Consider the following 21,188-nt stretch of genomic DNA (forward strand, 5'->3'; position numbering starts at 1 on the left):
GAACGCATACACCATGGCTTACTTATTTACCTATTCTGCTCGTGACGGGCATTTAGAGTGGTTCCTGTCTCGGGCTGTCACAAATACTGCTGCTATGCACATCCTTGCACGTACCTTTCGGTGACTACCTGGCATATCTGATGTGTACACTTGCTGGCTCACAAGGAGTGCGTATCGAGGGAGCCAGTCTTGGCTTTGACTTTCCAACATCAGCTTGCACGTCTTCCTTAGCACTGTGGGACCCAGCTCAAGGGACGAGCAACTGATTTTTAATGACCTAAATAGCTGCTTCCGGTATAGGAAGATGGGATTCTCAGGGGCTATAAAAAAGGCTAATCTTATTCCCACCAGGCCACACTGCCTGTAAAATACATCTCCGCAAGTAAAATATACAGCGTTTAGTGCCTTAAGGAAACCGCGTGGGACTCCACATGTACCAGGAGCCAGAGGCTTGTGATTTTTGTCTTTCTTCTTCCACTCGCGGGGATTTTGCGCTGCCGGAGCTGTTACCAATCTACTGGAAAGGCTATTATGATCATTACCATGCTGTATGTGAAAAGGGAAAGAAAATAAGGGTGAGGTGGAAAGAGCAGAGAAAGGGGTTTTAGTTCCCAGTCTGCCGTCAAGTAGCTGCGTGACCTTCGGCATGTCATTTAACCTCCTTCTGCAGCTGCTGAATATTCATTGAGCACCTTTCATCCGCAAGGGCTTATAAAGAACGTAGACCAAGGGCCCTGCTCTTTAAAGTGTTCATTATAAAAATAACACACATTGGTCACTTCTTAACACATGTGTTTATTTCTATTTTTTTCTTCTTTGTTTTTGTTTCTGGGCAGCTCTATAATTTTCTTTCTCTTTCTTTCTTTTTTTTCTTTTCTTTTCTTTTTCTCCACAAGGCCAGCCAGCACTCTGGCAACCAAAGAAAAAAAAGGCTCTGCCCTGTTCACCTCATCCTGGGGTGCTTACCATAGTGTTTTGCACAAAGTGTTGAAATTAATTAATTGTATAGATAAAGTATAGACAAGAAACCATGCTAATCTTTTAGGCAGCAACATAAGGGCATTATTGAGTAAGCTTCTCCTCAGCCAAACTTCTCATATTATGTAAGAACTTAAGTGTCCACACTGACTGGGCAGAAGCCCTGGGGTGCCCTGTGGCCGGCTGGGACTGGGGGCCTCCTGTTCCAGTCCCGGGGCTGTGCCTCTCTGGCTCTGCGATCTCTGATACTTCACATGAGCTCCCTGGCCTCCAGTTTCTTCATAGGTAAAATAAAAAAGCCTCCGTGATCACCAATATTTCTTTCCAGTCTAAAATTCTGGGTTCGGTTGAACCTTTGTGAATAGATGTGAAGTGCCGTGCTCCAAGTAAGGCATTACGTGTCAACTCACACCTGCCTTCAGCCGGCTCTGTCCTGATTTCTAAAGCCACCAGAGTCATTGTAAAGTTCCCAAAGACAGGCAAGATCCCAAATCCTTCTGTTCTCCCTCCCAAGTCCTTTCAGGAAATCCCAGGACCTCCAATACGCTGCTTTCAAAACTGCTATTACTAGGCACTTTCACCGCTGCTGCAGAGACCAAGAACATCAGCTCAGCATTGATAGGGCAACATTCGTTCTCAAAACACAAAGGCTGACAACCCAACACACGTAGACCCCCCAAGAGCCTGCACGGACAAGCTCCGTCTCTGGGCACGGGCAGGCTGCTGCACTGAGTTGTTTCCGAGCAGGCCCTCAGTTTCGCTTCTGGGCTAGTCCCACTGATGGCTGGCAGTCGTGGCCCCAGCTCTGACATCACAGTCCGTGACACCAGGGTCACGTGACAGGTCACCACATACGCGTGTACAGTTGCCGAAGGATTTTCCACACATTACTCTATGTCGTCCTTAAAACGGTTATCGGAGGAAGGCCGGGAAATTATTAAACGTAACCTGGCAGATGAAGAGAGTGGGGGAAGAGGTTTTTCCAGGATCAGACCACAAGCAAAAGGTGGGACACATCTGGAGGCTGAGTAAAATTCTTTCCTTGGTCCCTCTTCATTTCTTGGTGCCCACAACCTGCTAAGGAATGATACCATTTCCCCATCTTTTCCAAGGCGCCCTGGATCTCTCTGTGTGTTGGCTCCTTGTCTGGGCACCCTCTTGGGGGCAGCTCTCCCTCCACTCTTGTGCTTCCCTCCTTGTCCCCTGGGGTTTGGCTGCCCTCGCTGAGTGGGGACAGCCCTGGCTAGCACAACTGCGTTTGCCTGGTTACCCAGGCTCCTATTTGCGCCTTGGTCACAGCACACACATCAGAGGCCATCGCTCACAGTATCAGGCGCACCTGAAGTTTCCCGGGATTGGCCAAGGAGAGGATTTACAAAGCCCAGCTTCCCCTCGGCGGCTTCATTTATCACTGCCTGAGAGATATTAGCACGGTTCCTTGTCACACACCTTATGCAGGGTGAGAGGGATAGAGGTTTGTTTGTACAAGAGGTGCCAGGCGGCTGACTGACCTTGGTAGAAAGGGAGATAATTACACAGCTGCTCAGGAACAAAAGCAGAGAAGGGAACATAAGCGAACTGTGTTCAACAGTACAATTTTTCTATTTGGGAGATGGCTGCTCTTAGTAGGGACCTCAACATGCCTGTGTCCCACGTGGTATCTTGTAAATATGGGGTGGAGGAAGCTTGATAAGTTTCCAGAATTCTGATTATATTAGGAACCTTCTAGGAGGGGAACTGTAGGGCAGAGCTTTGTTGGGCTTTAAGCCTTGGAAGACAACCTCACGCCTACCTCCTATAAGAGAGAGAGAGAGAGAGAGATGCCCTGTGCAGACTCCCACAGGAGCCACGTAGGGATCTCTTGTGGAAGGCCTCACGCCTTTCCTGGGATAATAATCCTGGATCAGGCATGGGCATCTTGAAAAACAAAACACATTGAAACCTACAGAAGCGGCTCTCAGGGAAGGCTTTCTTTCGGAGCTGGAGGAATTCTATGGCGAGGGTGGACAAAGATGCCTACGGTAAGATTTATTCGTGTTAGGCCTTCCTTTAACTCAAAGATTTCTTGAGCTGTTTTAAAGCTGTTGGGAATTTTCTTAAGTTTGCACCCTTTCTGTGACCCCGGGTTCAGGTTTCCAGGTAGTTCTGTAGGCCCTATTATTCTGCTATTGTTCCTGTCCCATTGTTCATGACCAATTCTGCAGAATTCTCCTCAATCCCTCCTCCTGACATTTTCCTTCAAGAAACAAAGTTCTCTGAGTTATTTTCTTTTTTTCTTCATGCTGGAAATATTAGCCTCTATGAAGAATGTGAGGCAGCCTCCCTACCCCCATACTGATTGCGCAGACCCTTGTGCCAGAAACCAGAAGAAAAGAAGGCAGGCTTGAATCGAAGAAATGTCTCTGGCAAACAGGCCTTCAAACTGGTGGCAGAAGCCTATCTTTTAAGAACAAACTAATTCATTCTAAGAAAAAGCCGAACTAATGGAAAGGTCCAAATTCTGCAGATTCTTCGGCGATCTGGGGAATGCTAGACTGTGAATCTCTTGACAAAGGACATGAACTGGAGCTCTCTCGCAGACACAGGGCACCGAATAAATGCCTGCTGAATGAATGAATCATGTTACCTGCTCGGCTAGAATCTGCTGCTGCTGCTGCTGCTGCCTTTGCTCCCTCAGGAACTGTTGCTTCTGCTGCTCCATCAACTGGGCCCGCTGATCAATGAGCATCTGTTTCATGAGGGCTGCCTGGGGCTGGCCGCCTAGGAAGCCAGGGCCCGCGGGACTGGCTCCGGAGACCATGCCGCCCGAGCCTGGGGGCACGGAGGACTGCATGGGGCCTGTGGTCCGGGGAAGTCCAACTGGGTGCTGTTCCTGGGAGGAGAAGAAGAGAAGAGAATGCAGAGGTTTCATATTTGAGAGGAAGCATGGGGGCAGGGGCCCCAGCTTGCGGGCCTGCGGGGTCCTGAGTGGCACGCATTCTATTCCCATAAAACCCACCCAGTGGTCCTCAAATCTGGCCTTACCACCGTGGAGCTGGAGAGATACAAGGGAACGGTAATGGAGCACGGCTCTGGGAAATCTGACAGCAAAGGCCAGTCTGTTTTGGATGAGACTGATGACGGGACAAAGGCTGGATGTTCAGCTAACATTCTGCGTTCCTCCAAAGGAAAGGGAAGAAGCCTTCAGGCTGGGATCACCTTAAGTCTGGAAGAGACAGCGTGCCCCTACCTCTTAATCTTTACTGCCTATTTGGCCTAAATGGACTTCTTCTTAGCTAGTAGGAGAGACATTTACAGAAGAATTCTGGAATTTATCAATCAGTAGATTTACTAATTAATGGAATTCCAACTAATTGTGACATTTGAAAGCTTTGCTGTATGTAAAAACAAAATTCCTGCTGGTGGGGTCGTTGATGGTGAGAGCTGGGAATGCGTTGCACTGAACAAAGATACGTAATCTCCTGACATCTTTAATATACTTTTTTAAAGTTTACTTATTTTGAGAGAGATATAGAGCATGTGAGCAGGGGAGGGGCAGAGAGAGAGGGAGAGAGAGAGAGAGAATCCCAAACAGGCACCGATGTGGGGCTCAAACCCACGAACCGTGAGATCATGACCTGAGCCAAAGTCAAAAGCCAGTCGTTTAACCGACTGAACCACCCAGGCGCCCCCGACATCTTTAAAAATAGGGCTGAGCCTCCTGTGTCTGGGACAATTTATAATGTGTGGGTTGATTTGGGTCTTCTGATTCTACAGTTGTCTCAGTCAAATGATGGCAACTTTTAAGGACTGGTTCTTAAGGAGTAGGGAGTAAAGTGGTAGAGACCTACTCACAGAGTCAAGTGACTACTTGGAGAATGTGCTCACAGGGAAAGCCTGTAACAGCCAGTGTTCACCGGGGAAAATGTGGTATGTAACCATAAAATTCAGCTTCTAGATAGTTCCTTTCTTATTCATCTACCAAGCAAGTGTTGTCTGAATATTCTGCCTTTTAATTCATTCACATTTCAAGTAATTCATCTGAACACAGAGGATTGGATGTCTGAGATGAACACAGATTAAATGGGCACACATGTAAGGACGTATCCATAGTGTGAGGTACCATCATGTCACCAAAATAATACAAAATGAATATGAATAAGTCTAAAGTTATTTAAATATTTTTGTATCCAAGCAAACTGGATTTTAATATTTTTTCCTACTTCTGCCCTGCTACCTCTTTGGTATGGATACAGTCAATCATGCTGGCACTGTCCTCTCAAAACATGAGTTTGATCCCTGGCTCTCCTAGAGACACAGTCCTGGACCTTATTCCCCAGGTTTGTGTACCTTCCCTCTGCTGTGTGATGCTCAGCCGTTGGTGCTTTTCTTCCCAGCCTAAACTGGGTCTTCAGCTACTCTTCTTTCCTCCCTCCACCCACACAAACACAACAAAACAAGCAAAGCAGACAAAAACCTACTTCTCTTGCCCTGGAAACAAGAGGCCGAGAAGTCCCGGATAGTTAGTGCAGTAGCCCAGGTCACAATTAGCAAATGGAAGAATTGGAAACAGCAGAACTGGAACGCTGATCTTGAGTTGAAATTTAGTATTCCTTCTGCTAGCACGGGCCTTTACGAGACTGTGGGGCCGTGGTGCTAAGTATACACCTGAGAATCGCTTGTAGACTAAATACATAGCCTGTCTTCCACGAGTGTCCTGGGTTCTATTTTTCAAACAGAAGTGTTATTGCAAAACCCTTTTTGTCTTTGTGTATTTCCTCTACAGACGATTATCAGGTAGAGAGCCGTGAAATATCTATGTTAAAAAGAACTTATAGGGGCGCCTGGGTGGCTCAGTTGGTTAAGCACCTGACTTCAGCTCAGGTCATGATCTTGCGGTCCGTGAGTTCGAGCCCCGCGTCGGGCTCTGTGATGACAGCTCAGAGCCTGGAGCCTGTTTCAGATTCTGTGTCTCCCTCTCTCTCTGACCCTCCCCCATTCATGCTCTGTCTCTCCCTGTCTCAAAAATAAACAAACATTAAAAAAAAAAATTTATAAAAAAAAAACAAACAAAAAAACGAACTTATACTCCCAAAGGCCAGGAGCCTTTATGCTACCAAAAAGTTTACTTTAGGCCCAAGCCCCATAGGCATCACAATGTTTCAGAGTCTCCCCTTTTCCCTCAATAATTGCTGCCTGTTTCCAAGCCCTTCTTTCCAATGGGATAAAGCTGCTTCTTGCCACCTTTAGGAACAAATGGCTGATTGACTTAACACTTTAACAAACAAATTCACACTGAAGTATAAACAGTTAACCAATCAAAAAAAAATACAGGTACACCGTTTTGTTTTTTTTTTTTCCTGTGTATTTCAGTATATTTGACACTTTCCAGTTTTTTCTTAAAATTTTTTAAGTTTATTTGAGAGCGGGGGAGAGAGAGAGAGAGAGAGCGCGAGCATGCGTGGGGGAGGGGCAGAGAGAGAGAGGGAGAGAGAATATCCCAAGCAGGCTCTGCACTGCCAGTGCAGGCCCCACTCGGAGCTCAGTCTCACAAAGGACAAGACCATGACCTGAGCCAAAATCAAGAGTCGGTTGTTTGAGTGACTGAGCCACTCAGGCACCCTAATATTTTCCAGTTTTGATAAGGAGGAGAGGAGAAAGAAAATGAGACCCAAGGGAAGATAAAGTTTGCTTCATCTAGTTTTATGAGGGCTGGTCTGGGCTGGCCCAGGCTGGCCCTGTTTATCTTTGGGCACTTTTGAGATATTCTGGTCCTGTGTGACCAGCCCTGCCTAGCTGGGGCGCATGCCCAGAAGTGGTAAGTAGTAACTATTGCTTTCCCAGCCTTTTCTCCACCCTGGAAAGAAAGGGAGAGGCAAATGAAGTGACGATGTTGCTATATCCAACCACTTTTGGCCCTTGTCTTCCTGGGGCAAAAAGAAATACTTCAGAAGCACAGTGTGGGGAGGGGGTGGGGGATGGGATTTTCCCAAAGAGATAGTTAGGTTATTACTTCCCAGGATTATGTATTTCTCCAAATGACACCCCCCCCCCCAAAGGTTTTGCCTTTGGGTTTCTTGCTGAAGATCTGAAGACCTAGGGGGCAGGAGGGCTATGTGCATTTTTAAGGGGTTGCCTTCCATATGAAACATCCCTGAATCTAGGTTGATACACCTTGAGTACTTTCCCAACAAGCTCTCCTGCATTCAGCAGCAGGTGAGTGACACCACAGGCCCCACCTCAAGCGTGTCTTCCAAAGTGCAAAGCCCTCCAAGTGACTTGCCTTACAAATGGAGCTGGCTGGCCATTAACTGTTTCATATTACATGGCAGCTTTTAACCTCCAGTCTAAGAGAGCTTAATGAGCAATCGCTTGTCGAATTTCAGGATTTCAAGCCACCGCTCTTGTTTCTAAGGAGGACACACACTGTGTGTGCAATTAGAGAAAACCAGGCTGAGCTTTCGTCAGAGAAATGTAATGCCTTGAAGCCAAATGATGCAGTATTTTTAGTTTTAATTACTGGCTCGTTCTCCACCCCACCCCCTACCCAGCGACCTCCCTTGCCTTCTACCAAGAATCTTAACTCACTAGCTTCCCCTAAGAAATCCAACTGGTTTCATAGATCTTCATTACTCCCCAAACCTTCCCACTCTTCAGTAAAATAAAGGGAGGGGGGAAAAATCAAAACGAGTGAACCCATTTTACATAGCTCCTGCCTCGGGGAAAAGATCTTAGCAATTTTCTAAGGGCTGGAGAGAGGTAGGAGGTGTAAAAAAACACCCTACCTCCTCCAAAGAGGCAGTTTTCTACTTCAAAAAACAGCTGTGGTAAAAATATCTCCCAAGAGCAGCCAGCTGTTTATTTATAAATCTGTGCGTAGCCAGCTTTATTTCTCTTAAGTGTTTTCAAGAACAAGCGTAGTGTTTGGGTGAGAGGGGCCGGGATTTCTGGCGGCGACCCAGGAGCGCCGGCTCCGGGGAGGGGGCTCACAAAAGGCTGAAGTTGAGGCCCCGGGGAGCTGGGACCTGGGGGAGAACTGGCTGGAGGACGCCCGGGGCTTCAGCCTTTTCCCGGAGGTGGAGGAACAAGGAGCAGCTGCTGTTCTCCCCCTGCCCCAGCAGATGGTGGTGTCAGCCCGGCGCTCCGGATTGCAGCGCCAGCTCCGCCCGCGCCCCCCCCCCCCCCCCCCCCGCAGATGGCTTAATCATGACTCCTGTTCCTCCCCCCCCCCACCCCGCCCCCCGCCCCGCGCGTCTGGGCGGACGCTGCGAACGTGGAGCCAGGCAGTCAAGTGTTACTGCGTACAGCAGGTAGCCTGGCAACTGAGAGCATAATACCGAGCAGATGGTGTTCGCACGGCGTGATGGACATCACACACGACAGCCTGAGACAATCCAGGAATTCCCTGGTGACTCGAGGCCCTCTTTACACAAAATGAGTTCTCTCTCCATTGCCGTGTATCTCTGGGGTTATCTCCCCCCCGCCCCCCTCCCCGACTGACACCGAACTGGTTTCTTATTACCGACTTTCCTTCCAGCCCGAGGGGAGGGAGATTTCAGGTCGGGGTGGGGGGAGGCCGGGGAAGGAAACGGAAGGGCTGGGAGCTGCAGGAGATGGGGGGTGGGGGTGGCGGTGGCACCCGGAGAGGGGAGGGCGAGTGGCTTGCACCAGCCCCCGGGGCTGACCGTCCGAGAGGAGCAGAGTTCCCCGCAGCCCGGCTGCACAAAGCCGGCGCGGGAGGGCGGCGCTGAGGGCGGCCTCGGCTCAGTCTGCAATCACATGGCCCACGAACAGCCTAAATGAAATTTAGGATTTTACTTAAAAAGTCCCCTGGGGCGTAATTTAGCCTCTTGACTCGAGCCTATATGCTTACAAGTCCTTAGGGGGCTCTAAGAAGTCAGGAGTGGGGCGGCAGGCCCGAAGATGCCTCTCAGCGCCGGCGTCTCTAACAAAGAAACCGCCGAGGCGGTCCCGGGCGCGGGCGAGTTGCCCCGCGGCCGCGGAGGTCCTCAGCCCGCGCGCGCTGCCTTTGAGCCCGAGAGCCGGGCGCGCTCAGGGGGCGGATTTCCCAGGCCCCTGGCACACAGTGCGTGCCTGGGGCCAGGAAGTAAATGCATGCGGAAGGCAAGCGACGAGAGAGGAGGGCTGTTCACGTAGGAAAAAGTAAAAATGATAAAATGGATGTCCCAGAAGAGATATCTGTGCTTTTCACACACATTGAACTGGATCAAATATTAGAAAAAAAAAAAAAAATCTCCAGCCCAAACGGAATATTGCCTAGATTCTATACATCAAGAGGCTCGTGTGTCTAACCAATCACCAGTATCCAGAGGCTTTCTCCCTGCAAAGATAACTATTCAAGTTTTAAGTTTCAGAAGAAGGAAGCGTTTTCAAAGGAGGAAAGCTAACGTTTCACGCAGAACATCACACTTGCTGGGAAAGAGTTCAGCAGTTTTATGTCAGAGAGCAGCACAGGATGAATCCGAAGCCCACTGCAGCCTGGATGGAGGCATCTGGCTGTGACTCCGGGAGGCTCAGGGAGGCTCAGGGTGGTGAACCGGCATTCTGAGGCCCTGGGAAACCATGTGACCTCTCAGTTTCAGTCCCCACCTCCTCAAATGAAAATCATACTGATAAGACTCCTCCCTTGACAATAGAAACTTTGGAGAGGAAAGAGTTATAGAAAGAAAATGGTTAAGCAGATGCTCAAATCTCTCCCACTTCCAGTTTGGGCAGTTCAGAAACAATTATGGGCTAAATTAAGTGAGAGGTTCTGAAAGTGTGGTTCCAGGATCAGTAGCATGAGCATCTCCTGGGAGCTTATAAGAAATGCAAATTCTCAGGCTCCACCCCAGGCCTACTGAATTGGAGCCCCTGGGAGCAGTTTCACATGCCCTCCAGGTAACTAAGATGCCCTACTGTTTGAGAATCACTGGGGCAAATACTAGTTCTGGTTTGTGGACACTGACTGCAACCTGGGGCATCTGAGCTCTCTGTCCCTGATTTAGATGGCAAACCCTGCACTTTAAAAAGCAAGTCAGAGTGCTGAGTTGCTTAGGTTTTTATTGCAAGTTCTTCAGCATTTGGAACAAAACTCTTAAATTTTCAGAGGGCTGCTCAGGCAATGCAACCCCAAGAATTCTGAAAGGAGCCCATGGCCATGATTCTTCCAGGAAGGTCGGGACTCCTGCAACTTCGCTGTGCAGGCTGAACAGCAGCCAAGATTAAGGAAGGGGTGAGGCCACTGAACTCCCTTGCTCAGGCGGGAAGCATAAACATCACTAGACTTCCCATCACTTGGTCTGATGTATGGTAGAACTTTGGAAAGCTATGATTTAAGGAGGGTTCTCTCTGTTGGAAAAGGTTCTTCAAACTTGGGAGAAAACCAGAAGCAACAATGGAAGAAGACAAGTTGCACTTATGGGGCACCTACTGGATGCTTTCACTTGCATAATTAAACACATTTTGTTGATTAAGAAAACCTGAGTCTCTGAGTGGTTAAGGAACTTGTCTGATGACCCACAGCTGGTGATGGTGTCTTTGGGATTCTCACTCACCCACTGACTGAAACGTGCATCTGGTCTAAATTGAGCAGACCACCCAAGAGGGCTGTGCACTAAGGAGAAGTGGGAAGGGGGTGGAAGGGAGAGAGGAATGGGCATAGAATAAAAAGGTAGAAACTCTACAGGGATCAAAGGATGAAGCTGAAAGAGCACGAAAATATGCATCATTTTTTTTTTATATGTTGCCTGATACCCCAAATTAGGATGCTTCTATGGTATCAACTTTGACATTTAAAGAAAGGCCATAAGATTAGACCATTCAACCATAAGTAGAAGGAAGGAACAAAATAAAAGAAAACCTTAGAATTTTCTTTGAAGTTGATCAGGTGTCAGGGCAGAAACTTGGTTTCAGGATGGTGGCTTCATTTACAGACATTCTTTGTCCTCGTCCAGAACAGTTTTTCACTGTGGGTCTGGAGCTTACAATAAATTCACAGCAGAGCCCCAACAGGCCCCACCCCATATAAAACCCTCTGTTTCTGCAGATTATTGAAGAAGGTTGGATAAAAAGATTTGTTTTATGATCTGTGGTGGTTGTGTCCCCATGACGATTGAGTTTTAAGGCACTTTACCAATTTAGGGAGCTTATCGCTGAAACAGCAGAAACTTGAGACCCAGTGGTAAGCCTGCTAAATGGGTTCAGCAAAGTTCTTCTTTCCACCGGGAAGGAGGAGCAGCTTACATTGGAGGAACCCACCAGGCCTGGATAGAAACGTATTTCCATCATAGGCCCAGTGGCTGGCGCACCCAACCATCTACAAATAGCTTGCTATTATTATTACTGTTACTGTTGTAACCTCTCGATCATGCAGCTCTACAAAGTCAAGGTGAGGGGAAAAGCTGTGTTTTTGGTTCTAGTTTAGCTTTTAAGGCAATGAGGAGGACTAAGACTTTAAACTTGGTTTTCCCTCCAGATTGTCAACAGAATGGAGATGCTACCCAGGCATGTAAATATATATATTTTTAATGTTTATTTATTTTTGAGAGAGAAAGAGCAAGCATGTCAGCAGGGGAGGGGTGGAGAGAGAGGGAGAGAATCCCAAGTAAGCTCTGCGCTGTCAGCACAATGCCCGATGAGGGGCTCTAACCCACGAACTGAGAGATCATGACCTGAGCTGAAATCAAAAGTCGAATGCTTAACCGACTGAGCCACCCAGGCACCTCCAGACATTTAACTGTTTAAAAAATACATTTTTGTCCCCACATCGTCTCCCAATCACAGGGAATATTTGAAACACTGAATAAATGTATAAAGAACAAAAAAAGTTTTATTCATTTTGAATACTCAGAGGCAACGACGTTAATATTTTGATGTGTGTTTTTTAAAAAAATATTTTCGCCAGCTTTTTCCTCTGTATACAACAATACACTTTCCATGATCATGATAATGTTATATACATGATTGTACCACTGTTTCTAAGTAACACAGGGCAGTAGAAAGCTCCAACCTTCCGAGTGCTTGCAAGTGACAGTTTTCCGGTAGAATGACACCCTTATGGCAGTATTTCTACCAGGCCTGTAGGTTCTCTAGGAGTCTTCCAGCATCCAACACACAGCTAGGTCCACAGCTGCAACACAGTAAATGTTTGCTGAACTGAACTAAGTGGCTATGATGAATTCTAGCCTAAACCAGTAACACATATGACTGGAGAGGAGAAAAAACAAAAACAAAGATGGCCCCACACGGATGGCTTCTCTGAGCTTCAGGAATGGAGCACCCACTGAAGAGGAAAGAAAGGGTTAAAGTTGGCAGTTCAATGCAAGGCTAGATGCATCAACCACAGGAAGGGTAGGCTTTCAAGGACTTACTTGGGGGTAAAGACAACAAAATACCATTTGTCCTTATCAGTGCTTTGAACATAGTCACCATAGGTCCCTTCAGTGGAAACACAACTTTGAGAGTTATGCTTTTCCTCTGCCTTTGATGTAAATTATAGAGTCCTTTTGATCCCTTTGTTGTGATTAATTCTACCACCAAAGCAAGCCTAAATTGGTTAAAAGTTCATTAGGGTGCAACAATAGGAGCTTGATTAAATAAATTATGGTACATCCATACCATGAATACTAGGCAGCCAATAACAATCATGCCTTCTTAGACTATCTAATCACACAGAGAAAAGCTTACAATATACAGTTAAGGGAAGGAAAAACAGTTTCTAAAACAGAAAAATCATGTTAGACAAGGATTGTAAATTATTTTTATTTTTATACCTTTTCAAATCTTTAAAAAAATTTTTTTAATGTTTACTTTGGAGAGAGAGAGAGAGACAGAGACAGAGTGTGAGTGGAGGAGGGGCAGAGAGAGAAGGAGACACAGAATCCAAAGAAGGCTCCAGGCTCTGAGCTGTCAGCATAGAGCCCGATGCAGGGCTCGAACCCACGAACCATGAGATCATGACCCGAGCTGAAGTCGGACACTCAACTCACTGAGCCACCCAGACACCCCTATACCCTTTTAAATATTCTATAATGAAAATGTTACTTTGAATGTTATTTTTAAAAACATGCTCTAAAAATAGTCTTTAAATTATATATATAAAAAAAAAAAACAAATAGAAAAAAGAACAAAGAAAAGGAAAAGAAGAAGGACCTATTTGCTTGTTTTCCAGGATTCCAAAATTCTGATGAAGACTGAGGCTTCCTTGGTTTCTGGGCAGCTGATGGCATCTTTGCAGAGAAGGAAGCACAAGGCAGGTCCCTGGGCCTTGTACAAGGAGGCACTAGAGCACAGGGACCTAGCGGTGAAGGCACCTGACTGTGCCCGGAGAGGACACTGAAGGCTTATCAGAAGAAGTGATGTCTCAGAATGGCGCAGGCAGACAGGAGGAGAATGGCTTCCAGAGTAGACAGAATGATCAAAGACTTGAATACATCATACCCTGAAATTCCATTTCTTTTCTTTTTTTAAATTTTTTAACATTTATTTTTGAGAGACAGGCATAGAGCATGAGCGGAGGAAGAGCAGAGAACGAGGGAGACACAGAATTCGAAATAGGCTCCAGGCTCTGAGCTGTCAGCACAGAGCCCGACGCGGGGCTCAAACTCACAAACCACGAGATCATGACCTGAGCTGAAGTTGGACGCTTAACTGACTGAGCCACCCAGGCGCTCCTGAAATTCCATTTCTAAGGACTCATCTCATGGAAGTGGTCGTAGCTGTCCTTTTTTTTTTTTTTTAATGTTTTTATTTATTTTTGGGACAGAGAGAGACAGAGTGTGAGCAGGGGAGGGGCAGGGAGAGAGGGAGACACAGAATCCAAAGCAGGCTCGAGGCTCTGAGCTGTCAGCACAGAGCCCGACACGGGGCTCGAACTCACGGACTGTGAGATCATGACCTGAGCTGAAGTCGGACGCTCAACCGACTGAGCCACCCAGGCGCCCCATGCTTTATACAAAGATTTTATCTGGAATAGCTTGAAGGATTTAGAGTAGCAAAAATTAAAAAAACAGCCTAAATGGTCAACATTTAGAGGATTCATGAAACTATAACACAAGCTCCCCTGTCCCCAAATCCTCATTAAGCAGACTTGTTCTTAACAGACATGGACGGGATGCGGTGAGTTCGAGAGGGGCCTAGCTGGGTCTGGGACCTGGACTATTTCCATCTGAGCCCATCTTATGCTGTGGTGTGTGCCACAGACATCTTTAAGTGGCCATTCCCTTTTAAGACCGGGACACGGCATGAACATGAACAAACTGGGTTTGGCTAGACGCTCAGCAACAGGGCCAGCTTTTCACTGCTGATGGGGACTGACCATCTTCCGAGAATTCTCGGGGAGTCACCGGGACAAGCCTCTCTATGCTGTAGCACCCTGCTCTCCATGGTTGTTCTCTGGAGCGGGGCCAGAACCAGCCCAATCTTTAACTTGAGAGACGAGGGAAAACCCACCGCTGTTTGCCTTCACAGGTTGTCTTCTCCGCAAGGGTGTAAGCAGACCCCAGCGCCAGGGGCAGTGAGCAACCCGTGCCCCCCCCCCCCCCCCCAGCAGAGATGGGCACAGCATTCTGCCTGCATCCAAGTGGCCTGAAGGACACAGGGGCTGCAAGGGGTTTGACAGCTGCTCCAGGAACTAGGTTTTTTTGCCCAATGTTTGCGGCCTTTCTTCCCTTGATTTAAAAATAGAGAGGGGGGAGGAAGGAGTCTCAGCTGTCTTCAGCAGCGCTGCTGGGAAGAGTTTTTCTCGGGAGCTACTGTTCCCCTAAACCGTACCTTTCTCTTTTATTGCCTCCCCCACTTTCTGATGAAGTCATCACAGCGAAGATTGCATAACCGATGCAGAGGCCTATCTTGTGTTATACTGGGAGACAGGCCAATGTTTCCATTTATAGACAAGAGCACTACCACGCTGCCAAATGGAGCTCTCTGCTGCAACCACTACAAGACAGGAAGAGGGAAGGAAAGCTCCAGGCTCGAAGGCGTGCTGTGAACAGAGGCGGGCACTTCCTCCCTTCTCTGGGCAGCCTTGGGAGGGTGGCTTGAGGGACACCAGCTCCGACTGCCTGGGAAGAGCCACTTCTACAAAGCTGCCTGCTCTCGGGCCCTTTTCTCTCCGGGGAGGGTCTGGTCAGCCTGCTTTGCAGGTTTTCGCGCTGCTGAACCTGTGTGTGGGCAAACCAGGTGTGAGCGCACCGGGGCTCTGAGAAGAGGGCTGGCCTGGCCATACTCCTGAGAGCAGAAGCCAGGCCAGGGGTTGTGCGGTTGGAGGAGGCCAGGAGTCTGGGGAGGGTACGAGAAAGTAGGGAAAAAAGGAGTAACATTTAGAAATCTGGGGGTGGTACATTACATCTTTAGAGATTTTGGCTGAGAGCCAGGTTCTCAGAGGAAGCGAGTCTAGAAGAGGGGCTCCTCCTACAGGGTCAGGGAGGGCCTACCGGCAGGCAGGGATGGGGGCCACTGGACCGGGCACCTTACATCCTCAGTAATTCTTGAGGTTAGGTTGTTAGATGTGTTCTGCACACAAGGTTTTACATAGGGTCACGGACAAAGCCTGACAGAATTGAAAGATACCTTCTATTTTATGGTTTTCAGTTGTACCCTGTTACCAGATCACACTGCTCTAAGTCCATCATGAATTAATGTTTATTATAAATCCCGCATTTATCTTGTGGATGGTATTATAATCCCACACTCTTTTACAAATAAAAACATTACTTCTTTAAAAAAACCCTATTGGCATTTCTTCCTTTTGTACATATATTTGGTGACTCCAAGAAATGGAAGTGGCCAGGGTCTTTTGTTAGCCTTGAGAAGAGTTGGGGACAAATTGGGATAAAAACAGTCTTAGCAGAAACACGGGCTCCAGAGAGTCTCCTCGATTGCACCTGCACTGCAGTAAACACAGCTCTTGACTCCTACCTCACACGCGTAATATCCTGGATAACGGAGTCTGGAAACAATTAGAAATCATCCTCTACAGATCTCAAAAGTTTCACTTCTTTTATCAGAACTGCACTCAGGTAGCATGATTCAACAGTGCCTGGCATACAGTAAGTGCTCATAAATGTTTGCTCTCATTAGCACCAATATGAATAATAATGAGGAAGTTAGAAACTTTAGGTAGGGTCGTGATTTTCAGCTCATAGTTTGTTCTTTCTTAACAGTCAGGTCAGCTTCTCAGCCTTATGAAGGAAAATATCCTTTTGCTTAGGATAAAAACTAAGTGGATAGCTAAGTATGGGATCAGGCCCTCGGATGATGGTGAAGTTTATGTGAAACTCTCATTTTAGTGAGGGATAAGTCCACTCATGTTGACAACAGCATACAGACCTTCTAAGATGGGAGTTACGTGCCCATTATCTTTTGCAACTTATCCCCTCTGAAAGCATCAGTATTTCTGCTTAACCATCTGGGAGGGATCACAGTTTCCTATTTCTACCAGAAGCTAAGGCCAAGTCTGACCTCCTTATCGTAATATTACCTCCGGTGCTCACTCCCTCCTCACTTTACCCAAGTTTCTTGTGCTGATTCTTCCTCTAGCTAGCTGACTGGATCCTCCCCTTCTCAGTGCTTCCCAGATCTGGGTGAGCTCCTTTACAATACGCATCAGATCTCCGCACACACTTCCCCCCCTAAAAGCAGCGCCTCCTCCAAGAGCTTGCCCAACTGCCACTTCTCTCCAGGTTGACTGCTCACAGGAGGTCAACATCAGAACCGGAGGGTCGGGTGATTAATGCTGGAGCAGGAAAGGGAGAGCCAACCTGCAGTTCAGGGTATTTATCAACCTGAGAAAGCTTTCCCAGCATGAAGGATCATATTTCTGGTCTTCCTTACCTTTTGGCCCGTTCCCTTAATATGCATATTTAGTTTCTTTGACCTTGATCCAACTGATTAATTTCTCCTTTGTATTTCTTCTCCTCTTTATCCTCCCCTATCGTAAGAATAGACAATTTCTCAATCGGCCATGGTGAAATCTCTCCCAAGTCATCCAGACCTTTTCTGGAAGCTGGAAACCAGCTGAGGGATGATGGGCCTCTAAATGGAACTGTAAGTCTGTCTCAGTTTCCCATTATGTGACATACAGAAAAAGCCAGTGAGAGTGAGATTCCCTTCTTTATTTACCTTAGCTTCTCGGGGCTTAATTTTTATTGAAGATTACTTTCTATATAAGCCCACTGAACACTACCTCTTAATTCATATCTAGGAGCATGTAAAAAAGGTTGACAGGGCATATCTTTCATTCCTTTGTAGGTGTAGTTGTAGAGAATTTCCAAGGAAAGAAGGAGACACTGAATCCTCATTAGTTAGTAAACATAAGCCCCCAGGGAGTGGATGCTCGCGTACAGGGTGCTGAGAGATGTCTCACAACACGGAGGGACCATCCCCGGGCCTCAGAGCCCAGCCCCATTGCCATGGAAATATCTGGGGCTGTAGCAGGGTCCCAGTCACTCTCAGTCCCTCCCAGAAACCTCCTGGGGACAGACCCCAAATACATCCCACAGACAGATGCACACACACACCCTAGGTGGGAACCTAGAGAGGTCTGGGATACTCTGACACACTTTCTGCTGAAGGAGTCACATAAAGGAAGGGTGTCCGCTGAGGCTGTTAACCCCACAGAAGTGCAGGGAACTGGTTCTACAACGTAGATACTTATGCCCACCACTGAAAGCTGCACAGTCCTGCACACCTTTAATGGCATGTTCAGTTTCAGCTTCCAGGTCTCAGAGTTGATTTTTCTTAGAGAATACTTGGCCACAGGTAAGACAAGCAAGCAAGCAAACAAACAAAGCAAACAAATAACAACTGACTCGCATAGTAGAATATAAAAATCCATGTGTATGGGTTGTGTTTACAAGTTTGCTTTGATTTTGTTGTATGGTAAGATGCTACCACCCCATGGCCAACATGCATCTATCACCCTAAAAATAAGCAGGCACCACAAACCGTCCACCTGAAATCTGAGCACTAGTACGTTACGGATAATTTTCATTAAAGTTTTCTCTCAATTCATATATAACATCCTGCTTTAAAAAATGCTTTGATTACTCTAGGAATTCCCAAAGGTCTCCAGCACCCCAGCACAATGGCAGGGGTTGCGGTTGGAATCTAAGAGAAGAAGGGCTGTCACAGCCTGGTCCTCTGGGGTACTAAAATACAGTGAAGACACAAGGTTTCCCTTAATTGAAAAGCTGGAAAATGATCCCAGCTCATCAAAGGTGAGCCTGTGGCATGTCCTCTGGTGCCATAGGATTTCCATAAAGCCAGTCTGGTCAGATCTGGAATGATCACAGTTACATGGCAGAAAGGGGGTGGAATGGGGGACACAGGGGTTCTAGGGATTGGTTGACCTGGGGCAAGTCACTGAACATCTTTGGGCTTTATTTACTATTCTCCTTTATAAAATGAGGACACCTGCCCAGGTGACCTCTAAGGCTCCCACCTGCCCTAGAATTCTCTGGTTCTGCTTGGGAAGAGCTTCATGGATACAAGCAAACTTGACTAGAAGCCTTGATGGAAGTAGGTTTGGATTTGAGAGAGGAGAAGGAGTAGCTACTAGCAGGAGGGAGGTGGCTGTGCCCAGTTCCCAAGCCAAGGTGTGTGGGAGGAAAGCTGCACTGACTGGGTGGTCCGACCACGGACAGGTCTCAATGCAATCACAGTCATGCGACCCAACTAACAGATGGGGAGCCACGGTAGTCTTTTAAAGGGAATAAAATGATCAAAACATTACTTTCATAAGGTTAAGCTGGTGTCAGGTAAATCAGGGATCAGGATGGGGCTGGATCAGAAGGAGAAAAGTAGGGAGGCAGGACTGAGAGGTAGCCATTGGAGTAATCCACCCAGGAGGTAAAAGGTGGCCGAGACTTGGTTACTGACTGTGGGAACTGATGAATAAGGAATCAAAGGAATTGCAAGGTGTATTTCGGCAAGAACAATAAGAGTTCACGCTCTTCACCATCTGCAATGTCTAGGGTCACACCCTGGTCCACTGGTTCCCACCTCCTTTTGCTCACACCTGTGCTCTTCTCACTCTGCCCTCACGTGGCTACTGGAAATCTGGCCTGAGAATGTGATCTCCACCTAAAAATCTAGCGTGAGTAATCCCAGTTCTCTTTGTCCTCCCTACTTTTTAACAACTGAATTTATTTAAATGTGAATATAGTATACCACCTGGCTTCTAACCGGGAGTAGGACAGTAGGCATATACCTTGAATATTTTCCAAGCCCTAACAATATATTCTGGGGATGAAGAGAAGACGCCTGACAATAACAGGAAATATGACCAAAACTGCTTGGAGAAGAAACCTTCTCATTTTTATGCTTCCTTAACTTGTTCCCCCAACTTTCTACTTCTTGCTAAATGTCTTAAGTCTTTCCAAGATGGCCCTACAAGGAATAACGAATGTCAGATGGCCCCTAGTTAAAGGGTTTTAAAAATGACAAATAGAATTCATAACAAATGTGGTACTTAAGTATTTCCTAGGCTTGGTTCGTGGGTTTAAATTCTATATTGGATTTGAAAACAGTCAGAAAATCACTCTTGGTCTTCATGCTAAGTCTTGTGGGTGTGATATACTTTCATAGGATAGTTAACATTGCATTTATAACACTGATCTTTAAAACCTAAACCAGAGATGATACTAAAAATAATTTCTAACTAAACAGCTAATTGCTACAAAACCAGTTGGACCACTGAAAATGCACGATTGAAGGATATTTGGTGGTTCCAGGTGAAAACATGCTTTTTATCAATTACTCAGAAATCAGGTGTCTTCTCTGAACGAATAAAAAAATCTTCTCTTTGAAAACCTCCCTACCCCTTATTGAGACAACGCGGAGGAGAAGCAGATACTCTGGTCTACAGCACTCTGAAATTACCACCGGGCTCTGGAAAATGGATTGCTTCACCTATTTGTTCTGTCTTTAATCTGAGGGAGGGGCTGCAAATCTCCCCATCTGTCTCTCTCGCTCTCTGGGCCCCTCGTTGCCATGGTCTTTCCCACAGCGTCTGAAGGAACAAGATTCCTTTGACGTCTGACACTGGACCTCTGCAGGCAGCCAATTTGTTTTCCTTTTGCCTTCCCACCCCCTCCTCCTCTCTCCCTTTCTAATCTAGGATATTCTTTCTGTGCATCCACCAAAAGTAATGTGTCAAACTATGATTATGTTTTCTTTTATTAAACAAGTAGAAGAGAGACAGATTGCTTTCCTCCTTTGACCAAGTAAAGGTAATAAAAGGCCCAGGGAAAGCGGGGGTTGTAGGGGGATGTTGGCGTCTGCTATCCTGGGCTAGGACAGCTCTGGTCTCGGCTCATCTAACGGAATTCTGGGCTGCCCGTTGCCAATTTTACTCAGTGGCCCAAGGTCAGCAGCAGTAGCTTCTTGGTGTTTCTGAACCAACTGAGTCTGTGCAGCCCTCAGCCAGTCCAGCCTGTGTTCTGGGGAGAAGTAAAGGGGCAAGAATAGAGGAAGGCCCTGCCCTCCAAAGTGCAGGGAAATCAGTACTTAAATAACATATTTCTTAGATTCCTGACAATCTGAAGGAAGTTAGGAAGTTCAGAAAAAAAATCCATTTAAACCCTTAAAACTTAATCCATACTTCTATGCCACTGAGAAAGCAAATGTAATTTGGGAGTCTCGTGGGGAAGGAGGGGGAGGGTATAGAGCACAGGACGATCCCTTTCCCCTCTTAGAGAGGGATTTTTCCTTCAAGTGTTTGTATCCCTTAAGCAAATGAATTTTGGGGGCAAGAACTTTTAGAAACCCTGCATGATATTTATTCCTTGCACAAAGGATATAATTATAGATACTTATAAAGAGCAGCGGGAAGGCACATGCAGACGGAGTGACCCCCGGATTGGGAATGGCAGGAGAAACTCACAGTAACACTGGACTGTGGGACACTGGCATCCCCCCACTCAGAGGCTCTCTGGAAGAGTGTTTCCATCCTTCACATTGTCTGGGGGCTCATGGAGAAGCGCGTCTTTGGGAGCTGAGATTTACAGTGCTTTGGCCACAGGAAGAGACAAGTTCTAGGTTAGAGTTTCCAGTGCTGGTCACAGTGTAACTTGATGTTTATCACTTTCCTGGTATGGGCTCCAAAGAAATAGGCCCACCCCTCAGAATAGTACCAAGGACTTGAGTGCCAGGAGAAGGCACCAAAAAACTGAGAGGGATGGAAGTCAGGTCAAAACCACTGGAGAGAGGATATCTGGTACCGAACAGCA

The 21,188-nt window shown here is 46.9% G+C and overlaps 1 protein-coding gene across 2 annotated transcripts in view; it reads right to left on the bottom strand.

Annotated features, from left to right (window-relative positions):
* MAML3 (mastermind like transcriptional coactivator 3) overlaps positions 1-21,188 on the bottom strand; it is a 411,434-nt gene that overhangs the window by 8,938 nt on the left and 381,308 nt on the right. For both annotated transcript variants that reach the window (XM_060654135.3, XM_060654134.3), the window contains exon 3: positions 3,605-3,850. In XM_060654135.3, coding sequence (XP_060510118.3) covers positions 3,605-3,850 — 246 coding nt within the window. The remainder of the gene's footprint in view (positions 1-3,604; positions 3,851-21,188) is intronic.

The sequence above is a fragment of the Panthera onca genome, chromosome B1 (assembly GCF_046562875.1).
Source record: "Panthera onca isolate mPanOnc1 chromosome B1, mPanOnc1 haplotype 2, whole genome shotgun sequence".
Lineage (NCBI taxonomy): Eukaryota > Metazoa > Chordata > Mammalia > Carnivora > Felidae > Panthera > Panthera onca.